The sequence below is a fragment of the Trichogramma pretiosum genome, unplaced genomic scaffold, assembly GCF_000599845.2.
Source record: "Trichogramma pretiosum strain Unisexual culture from Peru unplaced genomic scaffold, Tpre_2.0 scaffold7, whole genome shotgun sequence".
NCBI classification, from domain to species: Eukaryota; Metazoa; Arthropoda; class Insecta; order Hymenoptera; family Trichogrammatidae; genus Trichogramma; species Trichogramma pretiosum.
This window is the reverse complement of record NW_019641639.1, coordinates 738,099-761,962: the sequence shown is the minus strand read 5'-3', so window position 1 is coordinate 761,962 and position 23,864 is coordinate 738,099. Positions and strand designations below refer to the sequence as shown.

Here is a 23,864-nt window from a genome sequence, read left to right as displayed (position 1 = left end):
GTAATGGGCGCTTGCACATAAAGTCATGTGTGCATTACCGTGACCGCATTTAAAATTATTTTCAGTAGGATATTTGATTTTTGACATGAAATGTAATGTAATATTTCAAGTATCTACTACCTGATAGTACTATTATGCGATAGCTTTTCTGTCAAAAATAGTTAAAATAAGGTCTAAACGTAAAGTCATATTTTACAACTTTTTGCACTTTTTCGGCTGAAATCTGACCGAACATTTTTAAATTAATTAAACATAGACAAGTCTTTCGAAAAACCCAAATTTTTTTTGATCAGTCAATAGATTTTCATCAAAAGAGCAAACAGGAATATTTTGGGAATAATTTATCGTTAAAAATTGATTAAACGCGATAATTTAATATATCCGTACATTCCCTATACATTTACCCTATATTCAAATTCAATGCACTAGATGTTTAATAAGCAACAATAATTTCTTATACTGATATTGTATTTTTTGCATAACTTTTGTAAATATACGAACGACGATTGAAAGTATCACGTTTTAGAAGAAATTTGTCTTATTATTCAAGTACACGATGATCATAAATAAGTATTTTTTATAAGTCTTTTTAAGATATCTACTTATCAAATTCATAATACTGCAAATAAACGGTTATTATAGAAAGTATAGTATTTTCTTTGACAGCATAGATGAAATAGGAAGCATGCGCGAAGATGAAAAAGTATATTTAGATTTACGTATAACATTAAAAAGGGCTGCAATGTTCGCGTTCGGGGCGTTTCTTGGTTGCCGTTGCTGTCACGCGTTCGTGCGCAAGAGTCGCGCGCAGCATTGGGGCGTTAACGATTTAATGCATGTATATCTAAAGGTTCATGTTTATATACATTAGATTGTTTTTTTTGGATGCAAATTATTTTGATTGTCAAGTTTCGAATTATTCCTGGAAGCTCTCGAATGAAAATAAAAAAAATCAACAGATCGTAAAAGAGTGAATTCGTCGTTACGAAATCGATTTCATATTTTCGATTAAAGGGTCAAATTGTTTTGCGAAACGGAAATTTATTTTATTTCTTTTTAATTGAATTTCAAAAATCAGAAGTTTAATCAATTTGAAATTTTCACATATGAAAGTGTAACTGGTTAAAACGGTGCAAAAAAATTCAGCAAAAAATATTGAAAATATTCGTTTTTTCATCAGTTTGTCTCGGTCTCTCTTTTATTTTCCAGTAACTCTTTCATAACAAATGAAAACTATGATAACTTTGCTCAAAATTTTAAAAACAATTCAGAGAATGTGCATTCGAATTTAATTTTCAAAAAATTTTCGAAATATTCTGACGAGCTCTCCACCTTACGAGTATATTTAGCTAAATCGTTCAGGTTCAGAATAGAAAGAAATCGCACAAAAATATTGTGCTGGTACAGTGCATACGTTCATCGTAGATATTATGTTATTTGAAAATCGATTTAATTACAGCGTTATGTAGAGCTTTTACAAGATTTTTTGTAGTTAACATTTTTTGGAAGTCTTATTACTTTTTTTAGGTAGGATAAACTCGTTTCTTGCAAGTAGAAAACCTATATAGTAAGGAGTGACATGTTTGAAATGTCGTACTTCTCACTGTCATTGTAATTATACGTCTTTTACTTGCATATTCAATATCGTTTTTAAATGATGCAAGTATTCAAAAGAAATATAAAACGATCTTATTTTGCATAATGTATTTCTGAAATTTAAAATTCAATATTTTGCCATGAAAAATCATAAAAATTTCATTGAATATTATAAGAGTGCAATATTTAAAAAAGTATTGTACTCAAAGAATACACGTATTGTTATCGTATTTACATGACGTCAATAATACTCATAATTTATTGTTTTATTATTCTATTATGTAATAAAAAATCATTGATTTTTAAAAACTAAAATTTTAATTTTAATCTTAAACAGTTATAAAATGATCTAATAATAATACTTTGGTGATATGTAATAATCATATGAAACAAGATTTATAATAATTATATGAAAGCAATTTTTCACACTAATGAACTCAATACTAAACCATATCACAGCCATTGAATTTAATTTATTACACCTAAATTTCTATAAAATACTGAAAATACTATGAAACTTAAAGTAATCTAGAACTGTACCGTAATCTGTATTTTTAAATTGAGTTTACTTGATCAAAATAATCTAACATTCTCATTTACGCGCAATATTTTATTTTTCTGGTTCTGATTAACTTCAATTCAAATATAAATTTTGGTCAAAAATATTGTCCTTTTCGATTTACATTTATATTTATAACTTATTGCAATGGGAAAATTTCGCTTTATTCACTTTATACGTCAATTTATGCATTTAGAGCAAAAATTTTTTTGCTATCCTCAGAAAACGAGATAAAATATTATTCTGACTTATTTCTAATTCATTTTTCTTCCAGCAAATGACTTATAATTTTTCTTTTTCAATGCTCATACAACTGTGCTTAAAATTGCTTGGTTTAAATCGGTAGCATAAAAAAATAAGTTCAATCCATCGACGATTAGTTGAATAAATAAAATGTATATTAAAAGTAATTAAGGGCTCAAAGGAGGTTAATTTTTTTTTTGACTTTATGTATAAGCATTAGGCCGTAGAAGCTAACAAATGTTTCATGACCAGATATATTAATGTTTTTCAATATCCCATTTGAAAGGACTTTTACCATATAAAAACTTTTTTTATATAAAAACAATTAAGTACATTGTTAAATTACTGTAGACCTTCTACGTTAAGCATTTGATGTATTCAAGCTACTCAATGTAGGATTCTAAGTCATCCGATGGATCAATTAGTTCTATGTAGTCTCATTTTATTCGATGCACTTTTGGTTACAAACTCACGCGAAGCTTAAGAGCAACTTTGACTAATTTGTCGTATTCAATTTAAAAATTTTTTTTATTTTCGAAAAAGTTATTTTACTTTATTATATACGTGAGTGATCAGATTTTTTATTACTTACGTGTAAAAAAAATTGGAATCCTGTGACAAGCATTTTAAAAGTGTCAAATGCTCAGCGCAGAAGGTTTATGAATGTCAGTTGGTCAAAAATATTTTTTTCACTTTTGCAGCCTACTACTGTAAATAGAAAAATTTAAAAAATTGAAGCCCCTTTTAAGCCTTTCGATACTTTTCTGAATAAGAACATTTAATAAATGTAACTAAATAGTAAATTAATTACATTAAATATCTAATTGATCCATTGGAATGAAATATTGGATGCAAAAAACGTACCTAGTCCAAAAGTAATACGAGTCAGTCTTCTCATAATTTATTTGTTGCGAGAATGTTCTATTATAAATCGTTTTAAATGAATCTATTTATCAATAAAATCTAATAAGTTTATTAGCGCAGGGCTCCGCATTTTCCTCGTTATACAGTTACTTTATGTATTATTATCATACGGCATGATATCTTCCGCACTTTGTAGTTTGCATAAGCCATAATGTGATAATTTAAATTTATTTTTTCTCAACAGAATTTTCTTCTATTTTGATTGCTTGAAACGAGTTTGAATAATAATAAAGTTTAAAAAACTAAAAAAATATATTGTTCGATTAAAGAACGATGATGAGAAGACTAGAAATAACTAGCTAATGGTAATGCTCATAGTAGGTTGATATTTGACATGACTCCCACTTGCTCGGAATAAATATCATTGCAACTATATAAACTAGTATGTGTAAGATTGCTTTTTCAGTAAGTTCTTTTACCGAAGAGAAATGAAAAACCGGTTTGTATTCAAAAGCAACAATTTACCACATGTACAAGGCGTCCGTACTGCGCAAACGCAAGGTATATATACGCAAAACGAATATATCTTGGTTAAATTTTTGTACTCGGTATTGTACTACGGCGAAAAGAGAAAAAAAAATGATGAAAAAATAAAACATACCAAGAGCAAGACAACAAAATTAGGGGAGAGGTGAAAATACAAAAAAGTTTGCATGATGTCTGTAATATTCGTGATGACTTACTTCCCTTCTGCCGTTCTCTCTATTGGCTACACACGCACGTATGTATAAAGCCCGTAAGCGCCAAAGATTGTAATGAAGAAAAATGAAAACAAAGACTCGGGCAGGTATACACACAGATGGGCACAAAATTATAGTTAACCTATTAAGATATCTTATAAACCAAACAAAGAAGTGGAGAAAAAGTAGAAATAAATGCACACGATATCAAATGCACCTATACACACTCCGTGTCTGACACGAACAAACGGAAAATAATTGCAGATCCGAACCGTTTTATAAATAGCTAAAATTATTCGCAGTACTTGAAAAACGCGCGTTACATGTTTGTATTTTAAATGAAATAATAAAAAGGCTTCATTGTATGTGGATAAAGTTATGAGAAAAACACTGTCTTTAGTATTGCGTGCATATAGACGTAGTAATCTATATGAAACAGAAACGCTCGCAATCTCTATCTCGAATGTTTCAGCGATATCATGTAAGTTTCTCATGGTCAATAATTTTTATTTATGTTTATCATCTTACGAAAAATAATCTCAGAGTTGATGCATTCGTTATATTACTTTAGAAACTTTTGATACTTTGAGATATTTTTTATTGATATCAAATATTTTTAAACATTTTTTTACATTCAAGACATTGATTGATAAATTAATTTAAAATTATATTTATGATAGTGAAAAGTATTATGATTAAAAAAAACTTCCACTTATCGATTGTGAAAGGATATTTAAATATCCACATTATTGATAATAAATCAATTTAACGATCTCTGCATCAGTTCATAAATTACAAAAATGAATTTCTCGTAGCAGTTCGGCCGCAGCGTTATTTAAAGCCTTGGCAGAATGCAGGTGAAGAATGTGAGAAAGTTTATAATTTGCATATACACAGTGCAGAGCGATACATAAAGTCATGCGAAATTTATACATTGTAACAAGTGGGTCAAACGAAAGACACCGGATTGTGCAATTACTGTCGCGCGCGAGCCTATATTCAGCGACACCTTAACGATGTATTATACATGTAGGAAGACTTTAATTAAATTTTAACAGAGTTTAACTTGATTAGGAGCTTTACTATGTAGCTCTTATCGGTTCTGTCAATATTACATTGATAGCAGCCGATTACTGACACGTCTGATATCGATTTTTCTGTCGCGGTATTAAGTTATATAATAATGATCGAAATTGATGATTGTTGAAAAATGAATTTAATCTTCTCTTCTATTTTTATTTCACAAGACTTCGATACGGCACGATAGAAACACGCATACATAATCATAAAAGTTCAAATGAAAATTTGGCAAAACTGCAATATAGTTTATTTTTTTATCTTTAGCGTACAACAGCCATGTGTCATTTTACTGTAAATGTTAGGAACTCATCACCGTTTCTTGACATAACTTGATGTCATGAGTATACAAAAATACATTTGTAGGATTTATTTATAATTGAGAATATATACTGGAGCTTGTGACTTTGCTTGTCGATTTCCAGAACGTTTACATCTTCATGGCGTAATTTGTGGTCCTGACCACAAAATATATCTTCAGTGATGGCATCGTTGAGTGTAGATATCACAGATGAGTTACGCGAGTATTAATTTCTACGATTTATTAAAAGTAAAAAAAAATAAAATAAGCCCATATGACGATGTTTTGCTAATTGGAATGTTACGTATTTGAAATCGCTCACTTTCCGTAATTTCCAATTTTAATATTTATAATACCATTGACGATATTTTTTTGATCCATCATTAAACTAATCTTCATGGATGCAGTGCTACAGCGATCATCACGTCTTCAGGGTTGTGAGCTCACGCATTGTCGAAAAATAAATCGGTTAATGATATGACTAATCATTAATTGAATATTTTTAATCCATCATGAAAATAAATCTTCATGGATGCACCGCTACAGTGATTACCATGTCTTCAGAGTTGTGAGAGTTCACGCATTGTCGAAAAAGTAAATGGTTAAAAATGTTATATTTTAAAAATTTAATTAAAAAATTTTTGCAGTTAATTGAATCCAATGTAAAATGTTATTGCAACCGAATAAATGTTTGATAATTGAAATTTGAGATCTTCTAGCTGATGATTTTGTCCCAAAAATGAAATAACAAAAAAAGATCATTATTAACACTTTGGTACAATATCTTATCGTGTGTATCATTTGTCAAAGATTAAGTAGCTCGAGAAACTGTTTCCAGTGTAGTAAGAGCTAAAGCTATTAACAGGAAGCATAAAGAGTTTGATTACCTTTATTTATTCGCCATGTCACAACTTCAATGTCAGCTTTGAAAGCTGTTAAAAATGCGTACATTAACGATAACGACTCCCACGGGTAGCCAAAATGTTGCACTAATCTTGCACTATAACTTAATAAAACTTCTACTTGTTCCGCATCTGAAACAGAAAGGTTGTTCATTTTTAAAAAGGTTGATCTATTTGTTTTGAACTTTGCAGTCAAAGGATTTCGCGAGAAGAATATAATTTTAATTTCACTTTACAAACAGCGCGCAAAGGAATAATATCAAAGCCGCAAAAAAGGCAAAACTTATTTATTCAGAGCTGCAGTTGTTAGCCATTCTCTTTGTAAGGAGTGCATTAACAACGAAATAAAAAAAAAATTACGTGGAAAGCTTTGTCGCGGCTCATTCGTAAAAAGAGAATAGAGATTCGTCACGGCTTTGCTCTAGGACTTTTCTAGCTTTGTGCTTGATGCCAAGCGACACGCGCAGCTTAAAACAATTGTCATGGATATGTATGAGTATATTTATATATATAAGTGTACATAGATATATTTATATATGCGGTTGTTTGTGTGTCTGTGTGTATAAAAGCAAAGGCACAAACACAAGTAATTCTTGCACAATATTGTTTTTCGTGTAAGTGGGACTGGCAGTACGCGAAAAAAAGCATACCGTAATATTATATGTACGAATGTGCATTACATGCGCACGGACACGCACACTTACACGCGTGTATATCCATAAACATTGGATGTCACGCGAACCAATGGCACAAAACCATTCCCGCTAGCGACCGCCTACTTTCCGACCTCTGGAGAACGTATTTTAAAACGTAAATGGCTACCACGAATAGACGACAGACGATAGCGCGAGCGAGCAAGCGGCAGAGAGCGCAGCACAGCACAGCACACACACACCGCCAAAGCTCCAAGCGACTATATGCATTCGAGCGCCTATACGCGCGCGCGTGTGTGTGTGTGTGCAGTGGAAAGGCAAGCAGGGTGAAGAGAAGGGGCAGGTGCGAGCGTGTCTTTGTGCCCGTGTACGTGTGTATAGCTCCGGACTTGCTATGCTCCTCTACTGTATACGCACACGATCGTGTGCAGTGCACCTACGTGTACAGAGAAAGAGAGAGACACAGAGAGGTGTAACGTTGTAGACCGCCCTATTGACTTTTACTTTGTGCGAGCAGGTGACAACTGTAAGCGCTCGCAGAGCTACCTTACGCGGCTTACACGCACACGCTTACAAGCCTAAATATGCGTATATCCGAATTCGCGCGAACGACCAAGAGGTGGTGGCCGAAAAAGTTCGCTTCGTACAATGGGCTCGAGCTCAAGAATGGTTCGATCGTTATAAAAATTAAATAGCTGCGGCAAACGAGTTAACAGGCCTCGTACTTTTTTCATAAACTGTTCGCATAGACGCCTTAGTTATTTATGTGTAACAAAAAAAAAGAACAAGAAGAAATGCTCGCGCGATATTGTGTAGGCTCAACTAGTATATACTAGTATATTGTATACTTGTGCCCATAGACAACTAACTCTTTTTATTGAAAAATACGTAGAAAAATAATGTACGGCTGCGTCGGCGCGAGCGAGACGATGAGCAATAAAATTGCAATAAGAATTATTATAACAATCGAAGCATGGTACCGAAATCCGCTCGGGCGCGCAATTTCAAAGTTTATATTTTCGGGGGCGTCGATTCACTCGTAAACGTCGACTCGTGCGGTGATAACAACAGTCTAGCCGCGCGCGCGCGCACGATATATTGTGGCAACGATACGATTTTCGCTCTGCTGAATTTTCTCAGAATTTTCGACGCAAATTTCACGTTGTATACGCGCGCGCTCTGGACGTGCGGGAGGAAGTCTAAGTAAATATGCATCATAACTCAGAAGACCATTAATATACAATTACACGCAATAAAGTATTACGTCTGAAAATAATGCGCGGCTCCCTTACATGCGCTAAAACGTTAAAACAATTCTGTTAAAAAATGAATGTAACTTGTTTCAATAAAAAGTCGTCGCTAGCAAAAGTTCGCTTTTTTTGCCTTGCTTTGTTTGCCTTTATATCGCGACTCGTCGTAGCTATATAAAAAAGAACTTTGAATTGTTTCCACAAATAGCAAGTGTTACAAGTACAATATACAATACGAAGTATAGCGTGCCGCATAATAAAGTTTGACGCGTGGCGTGACGCGTCCTATTGGATTATATGCGTTCGCTTGAATTATAGCGCGTATCGATATATTCGAATGAAAGAAAATAATCTGGATTTATATTTTTGTCAAAGAATTTCGCAACGCCATCCGATAGCCCAGTTAAAACAGTATAAATATCATACGAAAAACACGAATACGAAAAGGGGGGTTGTAGCCGGTGTCAGTGCTGCTGCTGCTGGGACAAGCTTAGTAAACGTGATACTCTTGTTGTGCGAAATTGAAACTCCTGTCACAACACGGCGAAGCTGTTTCAATATCAAAGAGCATAATCCTTTTGCAGATCATTGACCAGTAAGAATCAAAAAGATGAGCAAGATGTTGGGTGATTAAATATCTGATAGATTGAACTGTGTTACAACATTTCAAAAGTTGGTCGACATTTTTTCAGTCTTTGCTTTTTAGTCAAGCCACGTACGCAGTTGAAAAAAATAGCAGCAAACGCATAAATAGTTGTCGAGTCAAAAATTCTCGATTGAATTTCGAGTGCAAAAGGTATATAATGCAGTGGGGCGACGCAAACAAAGTATATATAGCTATACAGGTCGGCGAGGATTTTCGTTTTTGAAATGAGTAATAACCAAGTATTTCAAACGATCCCGCTCGTAAAAGCCGCCAAGAGACAGAGTTTGCTGCTCGGAGCACGAGAGAGAAGAGGCTGGCAGCAGTAAGAGGAAAGGAAAAGAGAAAGAGAGAAAGCAGCAGCAGTAGCGCAGAGGGAAGAGCTGCGTCCGTCCGTCTACGGCCGTCGTCGTCGTCGTCGTCGTCGTACACACCACATTACGAGGAGTTTCGGGCTCGCTGCGATATATAAGTTTATATTATATTAAGCAGAGCTATGCAAAATGACTTGACGACCAATGAAGGCGATCGTAAAAGACGAGCTGCAGCGCGAAGCACACAAGCTGGCAGCAGGGTTAACATTCGCAGCAGCTCGCTTGGCTTGTCAAGTGAAAGAGAGAGCCTCGGCGTTGAATTTCGTTATTGCCGTATACGCGTCCATGCGCCGCAGTGTCCGGGAGTGCACACACCCAGGATCATTGGGCGACGCACATAGCTGCGTTTATGCGTGTACATCATGCTTGTGTATATGCCGGCTATAGCAGCAGTTGTTGTCTCGTCGAACTAAATATATATATCGGGACGACGCCGCGGCTCGAGTGAGCATCTCGTCGCTCGCTGGCTCGCTCGCTCGAACGTAAGGTAATAACGATCCGCGGCGGAACCGACCGCAATCTTCCTTTGAGCTTCTTGAATTGCGCGCACGAGTTAATTTTCGAACTGGAAAAGAGGAGAAAAAGGAAGGGATCGAGAGAAATTCATCTATCAGAAATTATGTTCAGAGGATGGCGACTTTTGTAAAAGTGCATTTGTAAGCATCGACAGTATAAAACTATTCAACCAGCAGAATAATTTGTCGAGTCGGTTTTTGCATCATCGTCTATTGTATAAATAGTAATTTCGTATTATTAAGAAAAAATAATACAAGAACGCTCTTTTTTTTATGCAAGCGAAAGAGATTCATTTAGCCTGTACTGTGCGCCGCTTGCATATTACATTATTATTTCTTATCTCGAACTTCCTAGTACTCAACGGATTCTTGTGGGACTCGCAACAGCGAGAGCAGTTCAAGTATTTTTGCAGAAACTATTAACTTTACCTACACAAAAGAGACGCCTTTATAACTGTGTCTCGTGCACAATTTAACAGTGGAACTAATAATTCGCTGGCGCAAACCAAAGCTATATCGTACCCTTTTTAAATATCCTGGAAAATTCTACTCTATAAAACTTGTAAACGTTGAGTTCTATCAGAGTCACTTTTATTATTTTCGCTTCGTTAACTTTTTTTTTCTAATTAAAAGCTAATAATTTAAAACAAGCTGTATGGAATGATTAACAGTTTTAAGCGAAATCCGCGAAACCATTTTTGCCCGATGTTCGAAACTACACATTAATGTCAGCGTTATTAAGTGACGTCTTTAATTAAAAGCTTTCCAATTTAATACGTTTATACCTCGGATACGTCCATTTTCATGAAACTTTACCAGTTTGTAAAAATAATAATAATAAAGATCGAAAAAAACGCAAAAAAAAAAAATAATAAAATCGATACGCGCAAGGGTAATGAAAATAATTAAATTAAATAACTTGGCGCGACTCGTCATCCAGCATATGACAATAAATTTGCGTTCGTCTATTGCGGCAGCGATGCTTTCTCGTTCGTATATCTGGCGATCGCCGAGCAGTCAAATAAAAATCATAAGTAATGAAAAATGAAAAGTCTATAAATAATCGCGCTCAGGGTCGATGAATTATTTCGTTTATTTTCTCGAGCTCTCGGGCTCTCTGCCGCTTGGCTACTCTGGCGTGTACGCGAGTGTCGCCGCGCTGCACTCTTGCTGCGATACACTGTGAATTTAATCTCGGTATATGGCCTGACGACTATGTGGCTGTGTGAGTGTGTGCACGTGTGTATGTGCAGGTTCGCGCGCGCAGGCATGCATTTATTTTTAAATCGACGACTAGACGACGTATGTGGAGCTCGCGCTCGCTCGCGGACGGGGCGAACGCCGTGGAAATTTGACAGGTAATACGCGTGGTATAAGGCTTCAGCGGGGATATATTAAAATTGCAGAGAGAAAGAGAGAGAGAGGAAGTGAGAAAAACAATGTCTTACTTGTTTCGAGCTCGAAAAGCGGAGAGCCGGGCAGGGCGCTGTGAGGCAGCAGTGGCGGCAAGCTCGTCGACATTGGCACATTGACGAGTGGCTCGCCGACGCCACCGCTGGCGCTGCCGATGCCGCCGCCGCCACCGCCGCTGCCTCGGCTCGGCTTATTATTGCTAATGTGATTGCTAAGGGTCGGCATATCGCTACTATTGCTATCGTTGCTGCCGTTCACGCTCATCGCCGAGGGTGTCTCCTCGTAGCCCTTCTCTTTCTCCCGCTTCTTGCGCATCTCCATCAGCTGCAACACACATTTCACATTTGACAGCTCTCGCGGATATATACTTTCCTTGTTCAATCAATATAATATATACAGTATATAATGGTACATTAAGTGGTCGTTTAATTATGCCATTATGTTTCTGCTCGGGACTTACCATTTCCTCCTGCTGTCTGGCCCTGCGCTGGGCCGTCTGGACTTTCATGATGTACTGGCGCTTCATTGTGAGAATGCACAAGACACACTTGCATTCTCTCCACGGGCAATTTCTCTTGTGAAACTTGACTTCGTTCTTTTGGCCGTGATTCTGGCATCGCGTGCACTTTGGTATTCGCTGGCTCTGCTTGACCTTTTTCGCTGGTGCCTCGCTGCTCGACCCCATGTCGTCAGGTTGGTCCATATCTCTCTCTCTCTCTCCGCTCGCGAGACTCGGGAGATCACCGTCGCGGCACGAGCGCGTTCCACGTTCGCGTGAAGCTCGCCAATTATCGATTGAGTACGACGTCGACGAGTGTGGAGTGGCTTCGGCGGCTATTTCGCTGCTTCTTTGTCACTGCAAAGTGTACTGGCGACCTTTGGCTCGTTTCTTCCTTATCTACGATAGCGTTGTTCGTTACGCGCACTAAACACATGTTCACTCTTATTCGCGCCCGAGCGAGTTTTTGCCAATTGTCTAGCTTCTCGTGGCTTTTTTATTAGCGCTCGGCGCATTCGGGTACTCTTCTCCTAGTTTTTTCCTCCTTCTAGTGCGGCTGAAACAGAAAGAGAGCACACATGATTTCGAGCTATGGATATTCAATTGCGATTAAATGTCACGTATAGTGCTTTATCACGTCGCTGCTGCACTGCTGTGTACGCAAGTGTGTGTACGTGAGCTCGCTCGCTCGCGCTCGCGTTAGTAATTTGCATTAGCGAGAAAAACTCAGTCTGGAACATTATTGCAACGATGTATGCGCGCGTGCACGATCGGCTCGCGCGCGCAGCTCGATACCAAGTTTTATACACTGCAATAATACGCGAGGGACGCGCGAGCGTCGTACACACGGAGGCGAACTCACGCGGCTCGTGAGCAGCTGCATAAGTAAATTTCGAGGAAATATTATGCACAACAGACTCATAATTTTTGTATGTGCCATTGTGCCTACACGCTTGTACACATTGCAGCACTCTTTCCATTCATTTCCATTACTAATAGAATAGCCGAGAGAGAGAGAGAGAAAATTGATCGCCTGCACCGCTGCTGCCGCGTCTCGTCTATACAGAGTAGATATAATCTAAATCTGGAACGGTGAAAAATTTCCCTTCTTTTCGCGTGCACTACCGCTGTTTCAGGCGATTCGCGAGGAAGCTGCAGTTAGCCTCGCTAATTCGATACTACGAGTACAAAATGCTCAATAAGTGTTTGAATTAGAGTAAATTTGATTTCGCGAGTACAGGAACAAGCGAGAAGATTCTAAATAATCGAAATCAATTATTAGCAATTTAGTCGCAAAGTCTGCGAAAGTGTTTTGACAAATTTTCAAAAAGTGATTTATATTTGCTAAGATCGTTAGACTATTTATAGATCGTGAACCATCTTACGATTTTGCGATGTTATTTTTCTACTCTTTGATATTATCTCGCATACAAAATCGCAAGCGTATGTATTCCAGAAGCCAAAGCAGTTTATATTGTAGAATACAATTTATTCAACTGTATTACACGTTAAAGCTCATTGTTTATGATTTGAGTGTCGTGCACTCGAGTAATTTAAGCGCAATCTTCATTGAATTATCTGCGTTTCTAAGTGATATATAAATCAGTTCAAAGCTGATAAAAGCAAGTTCATTGTAATTAATCGTAAATGCTTTTAATTTTTAAGTTTTGACTCTTTATTTGGGTAAGTATGTTTCGCAGCGTGACGCTTCGGTTAAGTTATTCATCTCGTGTTCATCTCGTGATTTTAAAGAAACACACTCTCGTGCGTACGTTTCACGAAATCAATAATAATAAAATGTCACAGAAATGCAGCACTGATTCTCCGCAGAAAGAATAAAACTCTTTCATACTGCAATCGCTCATGAAACCGTACATTAGAATATATACGCGGTAAAAGCCTCATTTCAGGCCGCTCGTACTCCAGATATAATAACCGAGCGAGCCGTTCAATTTTATTCTCAAATGCTCTCTCTGCACTGGCGATAAGATTAAAAATGAGCAAAAAAAGTTGAAAAAAAAAGAATCTCATAAATGAGACGGTTAGCGCATGTGCTTAAGATATCTCGCGTTATTGAATGACGATGATAGATTATAAATATATAATTGGAAACAAAATATTGTACTGTCCTGCGATATGAGCATCATTATACACGCATTGAGGGAGACAGAGAGAGAGAGAGAGAGGTACGCAAAGATAGAACCAAAGATACGATGAAGCAAGAAGAAGAGAATGAGTTGATGCAGCGTTTGTAAGACATTAGTATTTATGTAAAATGGAACGCAGAAATGAGTTCAATCGAACCTGATCGATTCGCCAGGCCAAGCGAGCTTTTTTTACCTCGGCGATATATTTTCACTGTATTCGATATCGATGGAAATGAAAAAATTAAATGTCCGATTTCCTATCCATTCGATTGGCGCGTGGCTGGAAATATAATTAGCTCCAACTGCATCGAACAATCGCACGAAATAGAACATTGTATATTAAGTTAATATAATATCAAGTTAAACACATTCAGCGCTCGTAAACTCGTGTATACACGTGTAAGAATATTATCTCGTTTTATATAACGCAATCAATTACATAGCTATGATCAAATGTCATCCTGCACTTAAAAAGGCGCGTATACATAGAGCCGAGCGACACCAAGACATGCACACACACACACACACACACGCACACTCGCATAGAGCCACGGACGACGCTTCTTGTTCGTGGCTCGCGTGTTTCGAGTCACTAGGTTTCATTAACATCAATACGATGTACACTCGTAGAGCACATAAGCGACCAGACCGACTAATGCCTCTTTTTTGCATATATATCTCTGGCCATCTTTTTTTCTATTTTTTCTTTTTTACTTTTTGCATTGTATGCAGGCGGCGGCATTCACGTGCGGCGCGTACCGTCCACGTGTGCGCGAGTGTAAACGCATGCATAATTCTCACATAATCCACAAAAGAAGCTTATACATACACACACGCGCACACACGAGATCCGCGCGTTTGTGTGTGCAGTCGTCGCGTTTACAGGAAAATTGCGCTGACGCGCTGATAGCAGCGCGCACGAGTTGCACGCTTCTGTACTGCACGCGGGGTTTTTTTTTTCTTCTGCTCAGCGCGCGTTGCGATACAATTTTTGCGCCTCTTCGTGCGAGCGCTCTGTCTTTATAACTGCAGCGTAAATGCACGTGTGTGTGCGATGCTCGTGTCTGTCTGTATAACTGCTACTCGTCGCCAACTATTATTCTAGATATCATGCGAGCAGAGCGGAAGAGAGTTTTTTAAAAACGAAAATTCCCTGCACAAAGTCGTCTCGATCGTGCAGCGACCATTAACAAGTATACCTCGATATAAGTTGCATCATTTCGATTAGCGGATTCGTAGACCAGAAGCAGTGCGCGCGTACGTGTGTGCACGTGCACGCATCTTCAAAAAAAGTAATAAATTAAAAAAGGAAAAAAAAAGAATAAAGAAAAAACGAATTGGTAAAGTATAGTTTCGTTAGCGTATTACATTGCACTTAAGTTGTCATGGAGCGATGATAATAATGCGATAGCACCGCTCGCAGCTTATGCTGACTCATACCACATATGTATATAAATATATAAATATATATAGCGCGCGCTCGTGCACATCTATGAACGCGCGCTCGTGCACACACACACACACACACGTAAGAATTAGCCTTTTTTTTACAAGGAGCGCGCACAGCTCGCCACACACACACGCGTATCACATGTGGCTATCATTACGGCGCTGCGGTATATCGTACAATCAGTTATTTCTCGACGTGATACTGCATAACACTTATCACTCTCTCGCCTGCGCGCACACACCCACACGCACGCGCGCCCTCACACGTACTACTCATCGCGCGTATTTGCACACGTATATACCTACGTGTGTATATATATGCGTTTACGCGTACGAGCACGTACGTATCTGAAAATCCTGTCCTACTGTTATAAGTGTCGCCGCTGACAGCCAAGAGCTTTGCTCATTAGCCTTGCCTACTATACCTCCGAGTCGTGCTCGAGTCGCGGCCTGGCTCGCTATAATTGAATAATGCATCCCAGCGATCGCGACATATACTACGTCCCGAATTCTTCGAATTAGTGTCTTTGTGTATTAACGTTCGAGCGACTCGAGATCGCGAACCTTTGCGAGCTCGTATTATATACGATGTGTTGCGGTTCTCCGCATGCAGACACACGCACACGCAGCCTCGTTATATACAGCCGCCAGTGCTGCTGCTGCTGCTGCTGCTGCTCCGTGTACAGCCACTGATCCATGTAATTATCGAGTTGAAAATCTGACGATAACATGCATATAATGTGAACGCGAACTACGCGAGCTCGCGAGAATTTCGAATGCTCTCTCTCTACTCGCAGGGCAAATATGACTCATTGAGTTGTGAACAGCCCGAGCCATTGGGCAAATTGCAAAAGCTCTGCAAAGTATTATTAAAACATAATATAATAATATAATAGATAACTGCCTTGAAAATATACGCATACATAAAAGCTATGTACGTGTGTACATGTAGAGTGAGTAAGAACCGAGTTTAACCGCATATCTCTCTCTCTCTCTTGTTCTCTCGGCTTCGAGCTCTCCCTCGACTTGTCTTGTATAATATTCGATTATACTTTCTTTACATGAAAGTATGAGCACAATTATGGCACGGGGGTTTAGCATTTAACGTTAAAGATGATTATTGCTAATGACTAAACACGAGAGTGAGCATATACATTATATTTTGGTCGCGCGTAAAAAGTATCCGCGTGCACTAAACCATGTCGGAAACAACTTGTGCGCTAACTGGGCTAAAATTATACCTTGTTCTAGGATTTTATTTAGTTATTTCGTTTAATTGCTAAATGCGCCCCGAATCGTCATGTGTGCCGGGCTAGAACGTAACTGACTGCGTAACGTATACGTACTTATTAAAAAAAGAAAACTTTTTCCACGGGGTGCGTTACACCGACTTCTTTAACGTTTATAGCTTGCGAAGGTATATTCGGCAGTGGTCGGAAGCTTTTACAAAAATAGTTTAACGCGCTACGCCGTATATTGAGTGAGTGGCCCGATTCAAGTATTCTTTGAATGTTTGTAGTCGATCGATATCGATCTTGTGTGCATGTATATGTGGCAAGTTGAACGTGACACGGCTACTGTATATAGTTTCCCGACGATGACATTAAACCTGTAATGATTTTGTTTTGAAGCGAGATAATTTATGTAATACAGTCGTGTCTTTTATTTTACACAATTTTAAATTATATATGTAGCGATACTATTATTCAAAAACTTCAAAGGTCAGGAAAAATATTAAAATTACTACAAATAGAAATATTTATCTTTCGCGGTATGAAAATCTAAATAAAATTTTTCGTTTCTCCTTGGACGTTTGAATAATTAATCTGAAAAACGACTTGAGGACAATAATTTTTCACATGAACAATAAGAATCATAATTCTAAATAAAATTCAAGCGAATAATTTAAAAAGAAAACTTGGAGTGGAAAAGTATTTATAACGTTTGATTGTGTTGACATCACCCCATTTTGAGACCATCGGTAAAAGTCAATATTCTGTCCTAGATTTATTATCACGGATATTACATTTTCCTCAATACTTGAACTATTTTTGTAACAATATTTCGATGAAAGTTCAATGTGCAATTTTGAAATTCAAGAAATCGTTTCACAAATGAGTAACGAGTGTCACGAGCCTGTATTGTTTCAGAGTGACAAAGTTGTAAATGAATCGTGCAATGTTTAATTCAGAATGGAGCACGTGAGCTTTTCCAATTCTTTAGGCAAATGTACATTTTCTAGCCTCGATTCATATTCATTTCCTTCTGTCTATGTACGTTGAGAGTAAAGCCACGTGTGCAACGGATCCTTATGCCCAGGCGCCCACTTAAACTCATAATAACTCGAGCAACAAACAGAAGCGTATCATTTATAAATCATTAGACATGCATCAATAATACATACGCTACTTTTTTTTACGCAAGTAGCCGCAACTAATAACTTAGGATGCATACCAATATGAGCAGTGGCGTCGCACACGCATACTCGCGTATACAAAGCATATTTACATCGACATAGCAGGCACACGGACAAAAATTTAAAAAGTTTCTGCTACTCGCACGAGTTGCACAGTGCAGTAGTAGGCACCTACTTGAGCATGTATATACAGTAAGTGTATATTATGAGCTAACGCATGAATATACGTATGAAACACAACTAAAGCAATGAATATTTAATTTGGACGAGTTTCAAAATGCATGCAATCGTGAGTGATCGCGCCTCGCACGCACATGCGGATGGACGGAGGTGCACACAGGCATATACCCTCGAATGCACACACACACACACACACACACACACACACACACACACACAGGCTGTCTCTGACAATTACACGTAGAAGACGTATCCGTTGCCAACGTATACAGAGAGAGAATACGGCGTCGCCAGGCATGTGTATCGCGCGCGGCGATACTCTACGCAAGATAGCATTAGAGTAGCCGGCACAGTTCGCGCTCGCTCGCTTATAATTTATAAAACGCGTATATAAATACGTATATAAGAGAGCGTAATAAGCGAGATACGCGACAACGTGTAAAAATTTCGAGCAATTTATTCGCCAAGTTTGCCGATAAATTATTCATTAATATTTTTGCGCTTGTATTTCTTCATTAACGCAGCTGCTGGTGATCCATTCCCCGGGCCCGGCCGAGAACCGAGAGAGAAAGAGAGAGAGAGAAAGAAAGAGGTATATAATAAGCCGCGTAAACGGAGCGAAATTCAGAGTACGTGTGATATGTAGGCAGCTTTGCAACTTCACGTGCCTGCGGTGTGGCCCGGCTGCACTGGACCGCCTCGAACATTTCGGTAGACCAGTGGCACATCATATAATATGCACGCACGCATATATACACGGACACACGTAGAAGCCCTTCATGTTAGCTGTACGTATGCGAGGCATCTCTCGAGTATATAATTGAGCCTGACTCAAGATTCAAGAGAAACAACTTTCGATTCAAGATTTCAAGATGCGCGCGTGTTAGTGGGTATGTGCGAGTCTTCGTGTGTTTGTGTGTATGTGTGTGTGTGCAGCATGTGCGCGATGCAGGCGTGCATTACCCCGACAATTCGTCACGACTTCTTCCGCAATGCAAAGTAGCAGCAGGCAACATAGTGCGCATCCTAGAAGCGCGCGCTATAATGTGTATAAATAGCAAACTAGTTGCAGCTGATCGCGCTCGCGCGTCTCTCATTTTCGCTCCTCTTATCTCTCTCTCTGTCTCTCTCTCGTTCTCTCTCATTGCAGCGCAAAGTATATCGAATTATAACGGGCACCCGGCGGTCGTTGCGATACGCGTTCGACGCAGTATACGTATATTAGACGCACGAGGAATGGAAAATCGACTCACCTGGAATTCGTCGAGTTGACGTAGAGCAGTAGCTGCGGTCCCTGGCCGATTGTCTCTGGGGACTGGTATCTTTCAAAAAACGTCCTGTATATTGTATATTACATGCAAAAGTCTATGTGTCACTCGTGTCGATGCACGTAATCGCACTTTCAAAGTCAATTAGCGACGATAGCGAGTAAAAGTACTCGAACAAGTACGTCGATAGAGATATAATAGAGCGAGTTGGATGAGGTCTAACGCACGAGCTGCGTCGCAACGGCCCACGTGTATACCGATTTCTCACACCGTCACACACGTGCGTGCAAAAACTGCTGCTTGTTGACCGTGTCTCGTCGCTGCTCCCTCCTCTTCTCTTCTTCTTTCGTGTGCTCTTTCATATTTTTCGCATCATACCACACTTTGCATCGGCGGCTTTTGCTGTCCACCTATGTGTAAGCGATGTATAAATTTTCTCTTCTCTTCTCGTCGTCGTGGTCGTCAACTCGGTGCGCGTGTGTACGTCTTGACTCTCTTAGTCGAGTTGTCGGTCCGTAATCTTGGCTGCTTTTGCCTCCTCGACCTTATCTACCTCGTTGTTTAACGACTGTCATCTCGAAGCTCGCCCTCGGCAATTAAAACTTTTCGATGCGGAAAATCGCACTCATGCTCGCATCGCGTGTATACGGACAGCGAGAGCGCGGGCAAGCGAGCACATGCAACGCACGCACGCACGTTGTATATACGTAAACGAGTAAACAAAAAAAATCGTCGACTCTTTTTTTTTTTTTTTAGTCGTCGTTGCGGCGAGAGGTAGAGATGTATCGAGGCTGCGAGAGATACACCAACGAGCCGCACATACACATGCACATACACGGAGAAACTCACTCACGCAGACACGAGCAAGTATCCTCTATTTGTCGGAGAGCCGAGCGAGTTCGTCAATGCACTGGCGTGTGCATACGTATATATAATATTATATTATAGGCTCCGGTCAGATGTGTGCTCTCTATGCAGGCACGTTTAATCGCCGCAAAGTGTTACAAGTATTCCTCTCGCTCTCGTGTGTAAGTGGCCGCGTCGAGAGCCGAGAGCCGAGAGCGTGTTTACGCGGCTCGTACGAGGCTATATATGTGCACATGCACTGCTGCGACTGACTGCCTAGTAGTAGTAGTAGTAGTGCCTATATGCATATGCACACACAGGCCTGGCGCACGCACGCGGCAATCGCGAAATAGCAACAGTGTATGCGCCGAGCCTCGAGTCTCTTCCGAGTCTGTTATGTGCTATGCGCTTGGCCTATGCGCTTGGCTATTATTACTGCACAGGCGCACTGCACAGGCGCAGCCGACGAGCTTTGCCGCTGCTGCTGCTGCTGCTGCCGCTGCTTACTACACTACACACTCGTGTGCTCGTGGTCCGACGTCTATCTGCGCCTGTCACAGCACTGATTTTGCTTTCTGCTTTTGCACGGCCGTCTACCACACAGAGACGCGTATAATACGCACGCACACGCGCAAAACTCTTCGGACGAGGGACTGCTGCTGCTGCTGCAGCTCGGTTGGCTCTTCTGCGTGTCTACTGCTGCTGCACACTATGATGTTCCCCGATCGGCAACCGAACGATTTGCAAAGTTCGAAGGGTCGCTCTTCTCTTGCTCGATCCAAAATGCAACAACGAGACACTTTCCTTGTCGACTTGCACGAGGAATCACAAGTAGGCAAATTTTTCAACGCCGAGCTGTGCGTGGGCGCGAAAAGCAAAAAAAACCGATAATCGTTTGCACCGAACACGCACGCGTTTACGTGCACACACGCACGCGTCTTTTCGCATGTATAAGTGTGTGCAATGTTGGCGCGTTTTAAAAAAAAACGACGAGGAATTAAGTCGACTCGCGTTGGTGCGCACGGTTCAAGCTGCTCACCACTGTGTAGTCGGTAACTCACTAAGTCAAACTCTGCGCTTATTCGAGAGTGCATGCTTCTCTCTCTCTCTCTCTCTCTCTCTCTCTCTTTCTCTCTCTTTCTCTCTCGTACTACCCGTCACCGCGGCCGTCTTTTACGACCAGTCGTATATATAGCTATAGGCAAGAATATATACGTATACGTGCACACAGACTTACACTCGTATAAATTCGCTCTTGCCTCGCTGTCTGCGTGTGTATGTGTGCGAGGAGAGACCCCAGAGTGGGGCGACATAATGCGCGACCGGCATTACCGAAGCGAATGACAGTGGAGAGGAGGAAAAAACAGACTTGGCTTTGCATGTATGTAGAATATAATATGTGTATGTACCTGTGTATGAATGTATGTACCTATGTATATGCATAATTGCTATGCCACACACTTGATCCGATAGACTCTTAAAAATCGTTATATTCTAATGTATATAATAGTGAATTTAATATACATATAGATTTGTTACTACTTATTGTCCCGTTTTCGATGCACTCTACAATTTTCAATATACTCTCGTATCGAATCGTGCGACAAATTAGTCGCTCGTTCTTTTTGCTTTCGTTTACCTATACTCTTTTTTTGTATTCGATCAGAACCAACTAAAAACTGGTTACCTTCGTATTACCGATTTTTATCGGCAATGACTCTTGGAATATTGATTTGCCAATCGCATAACTGCAGTGACAAAAATACCTTAGAAAAAATTACCATGTCCATAGCAACCGAGGGATAAAAGCGAAAATTCATATGAAAAAGAATGTGTCATAGAACATTTTATTATTCAACAATGTAGTTATAATAAAAATTTTTAAGCAAATCCCAAGGTTACTGTAAACCTGGTAATTTATGTTCAAATATTTCTCTGTGTCGAGGAAAATTTATAACGAAAATCAAAATGGTATTACAATGTCTTGAATTAATTTGATCTTCCTATTATTTTCGAGCCACCTCCTCTCTATTCGCATACATTGTGCACCCATTATGCGGTTTAAAGATACACCTTCACGATTATAGTGCACGCTGCTCAAGCTTCAGCTCTCCTTTTATATGATGAGCAATTGTATCGTATTTATATTAAAATACTTGGCCATAATTACTTGCCAACATTGTACGGTGCAGCTGTGTGAATGTTCATGCACATTTTTACTCTCTTCATTATTTCCTAGCAGTAGACGCTAAGAATTGAACAGAATATTTTTTTGTGAGAGTTTATGAAAGATTAAATCTCAGGAGAAAATATTATGCTTGACAAAATGTTTCTGAAATGATTGAGTTGACCAATTCACTAAAATAGTTACTCAAAAATTGAAGTTTTTATTACTTTTTCCCAGAAAAAATATGTTCAAGTACAAAGTTCGTAAAAAAAACTGATGACCAGGCTAGAAATTTCAGCATTGATTAATTTTTAAGTACCTTATTCCTCATTTAAAGAAGGAAACAAAACTACAATTTTTGAAATTTTGTACCAAAATTCAGTATTATTAATTCTGATAGGTCAATTAACTTTTACTCCGAAAATCGTGAAACTTTGCCGAATGAAAATTCAGACAATCATGATATTCTTAGAATAATTAGCTTAAAAAATGAAATAATGTAATATCTGCAAGAAACTTCTATAGATACATACTTATTTTTGCCCTTAAATCGCGCAAACTCAAGTATTTTATGTTCCTCTCTCTCCTCGACTCTCTTTGCGGTTTACTGCACGCAGATCTCATGATGAGCTGCACGCGAGTGCAAATACACTTAAAAAATGTACGCACACCTTATCAGTATGTTTGGCTTCTTCAATTTTCGTCGGTGTCCAAAATACTTTTTCTTTTTCCAAATTGCGTTTGAACTCGTACACTATAATACAATAAATTTTTTCTGTGAAGCAACCAACACATACTAAAAATTTAATATCTTGTTCGTAGCTCGTCTACTCTCGCAGTTTTCTCCTTAATAAGCCGCACGTCTCGAGCCCGTGTATATCTATTTTTATGTTGTATTATAGTTTTTATATTCAACTTGACACTTCTTCCTGTTTCGATCACGAAAGTAATAATCTTTTTATTTTTCATTCTCCAACGACTCGTTCAACCGCTCTTTTATCCGTCTTGTTTCGTAACTGCAACTTAACTCTTTCGCGGTTCCCCGCGTCTCTTCATCTTTCTCCTGTTCTGACATACAAAGTATAGTAGAGTCGTCAGTAGTTGCTGCTACGGAGTGCATATCATTTATCTTTCCTGCGGTAAGGTGCGTGCAGAGAGCCACAATGAGCGATAGACTTGACGAAGCTTATGAGGACTACGGCTGCACTGATCGAGAATCATAACTCTGAGCTTTGCAATGCTAATTTTAATTGCAAAACATTCATCGTTGCAACCGTCTTGATAATCTTGTAAAAATTGTATTCTAATGATAATTTTTCATACTTGATGACTTTGAATATTTGAGATGGAAAAAGTTTATAAATATCATTAAAAGAAAATGATTTTATTGAGAATAAGTATTAAATTTTGTAAAAGTCTGTTTTCGTACTTTTTTAAATAGAGATCTGTTCTTCGCGTACAGAATCACTTCAGCTATTTTAATCTTTGAAGGTTGGATTTAAAATACATCATATCGATCCTTCGTAAATTCCCTTTGACTTACTTTTGAATTTATAAATGGGTAAGACTCAGAATTATTTAAATAACCATACAGCAAGAGTCCTTGGATTTGGATGTACTTTTAATATATTAAAATAAATAGAAAAATTGTATGGAAGCCGAATTGCACCCCAACATCACTTGTATGCACCACAAATCATATCGTCGCTCCAGCGCAAAAACTGCACTAATAAACTCGAAAAGCAAAAACGTGCTTTAGTCT

The 23,864-nt window shown here is 38.8% G+C and overlaps 1 protein-coding gene across 2 annotated transcripts in view; it reads right to left on the bottom strand.

Moving 5' to 3' along the window:
* The window catches only part of LOC106656335, a 44,802-nt gene extending 23,795 nt beyond the window's left edge, over positions 1 to 21,007 (bottom strand). The window contains exons 1-4 of one of the 2 annotated variants that reach the window (XM_014377271.2): positions 19,075 to 21,007; positions 11,591 to 12,185; positions 11,166 to 11,502; positions 6,268 to 6,414 (exon numbers count right to left, since the gene is read on the bottom strand). In XM_014377271.2, coding sequence (XP_014232757.1) covers positions 6,268 to 6,414; positions 11,166 to 11,502; positions 11,591 to 11,833 — 727 coding nt within the window. In that variant the 5' untranslated portion in view covers positions 11,834 to 12,185; positions 19,075 to 21,007. The remainder of the gene's footprint in view (positions 1 to 6,267; positions 6,415 to 11,165; positions 11,503 to 11,590; positions 12,186 to 19,074) is intronic. The other variant, XM_014377273.2, reaches the window with a different exon arrangement.
* Positions 21,008 to 23,864: the final 2,857 nt, after the last annotated feature.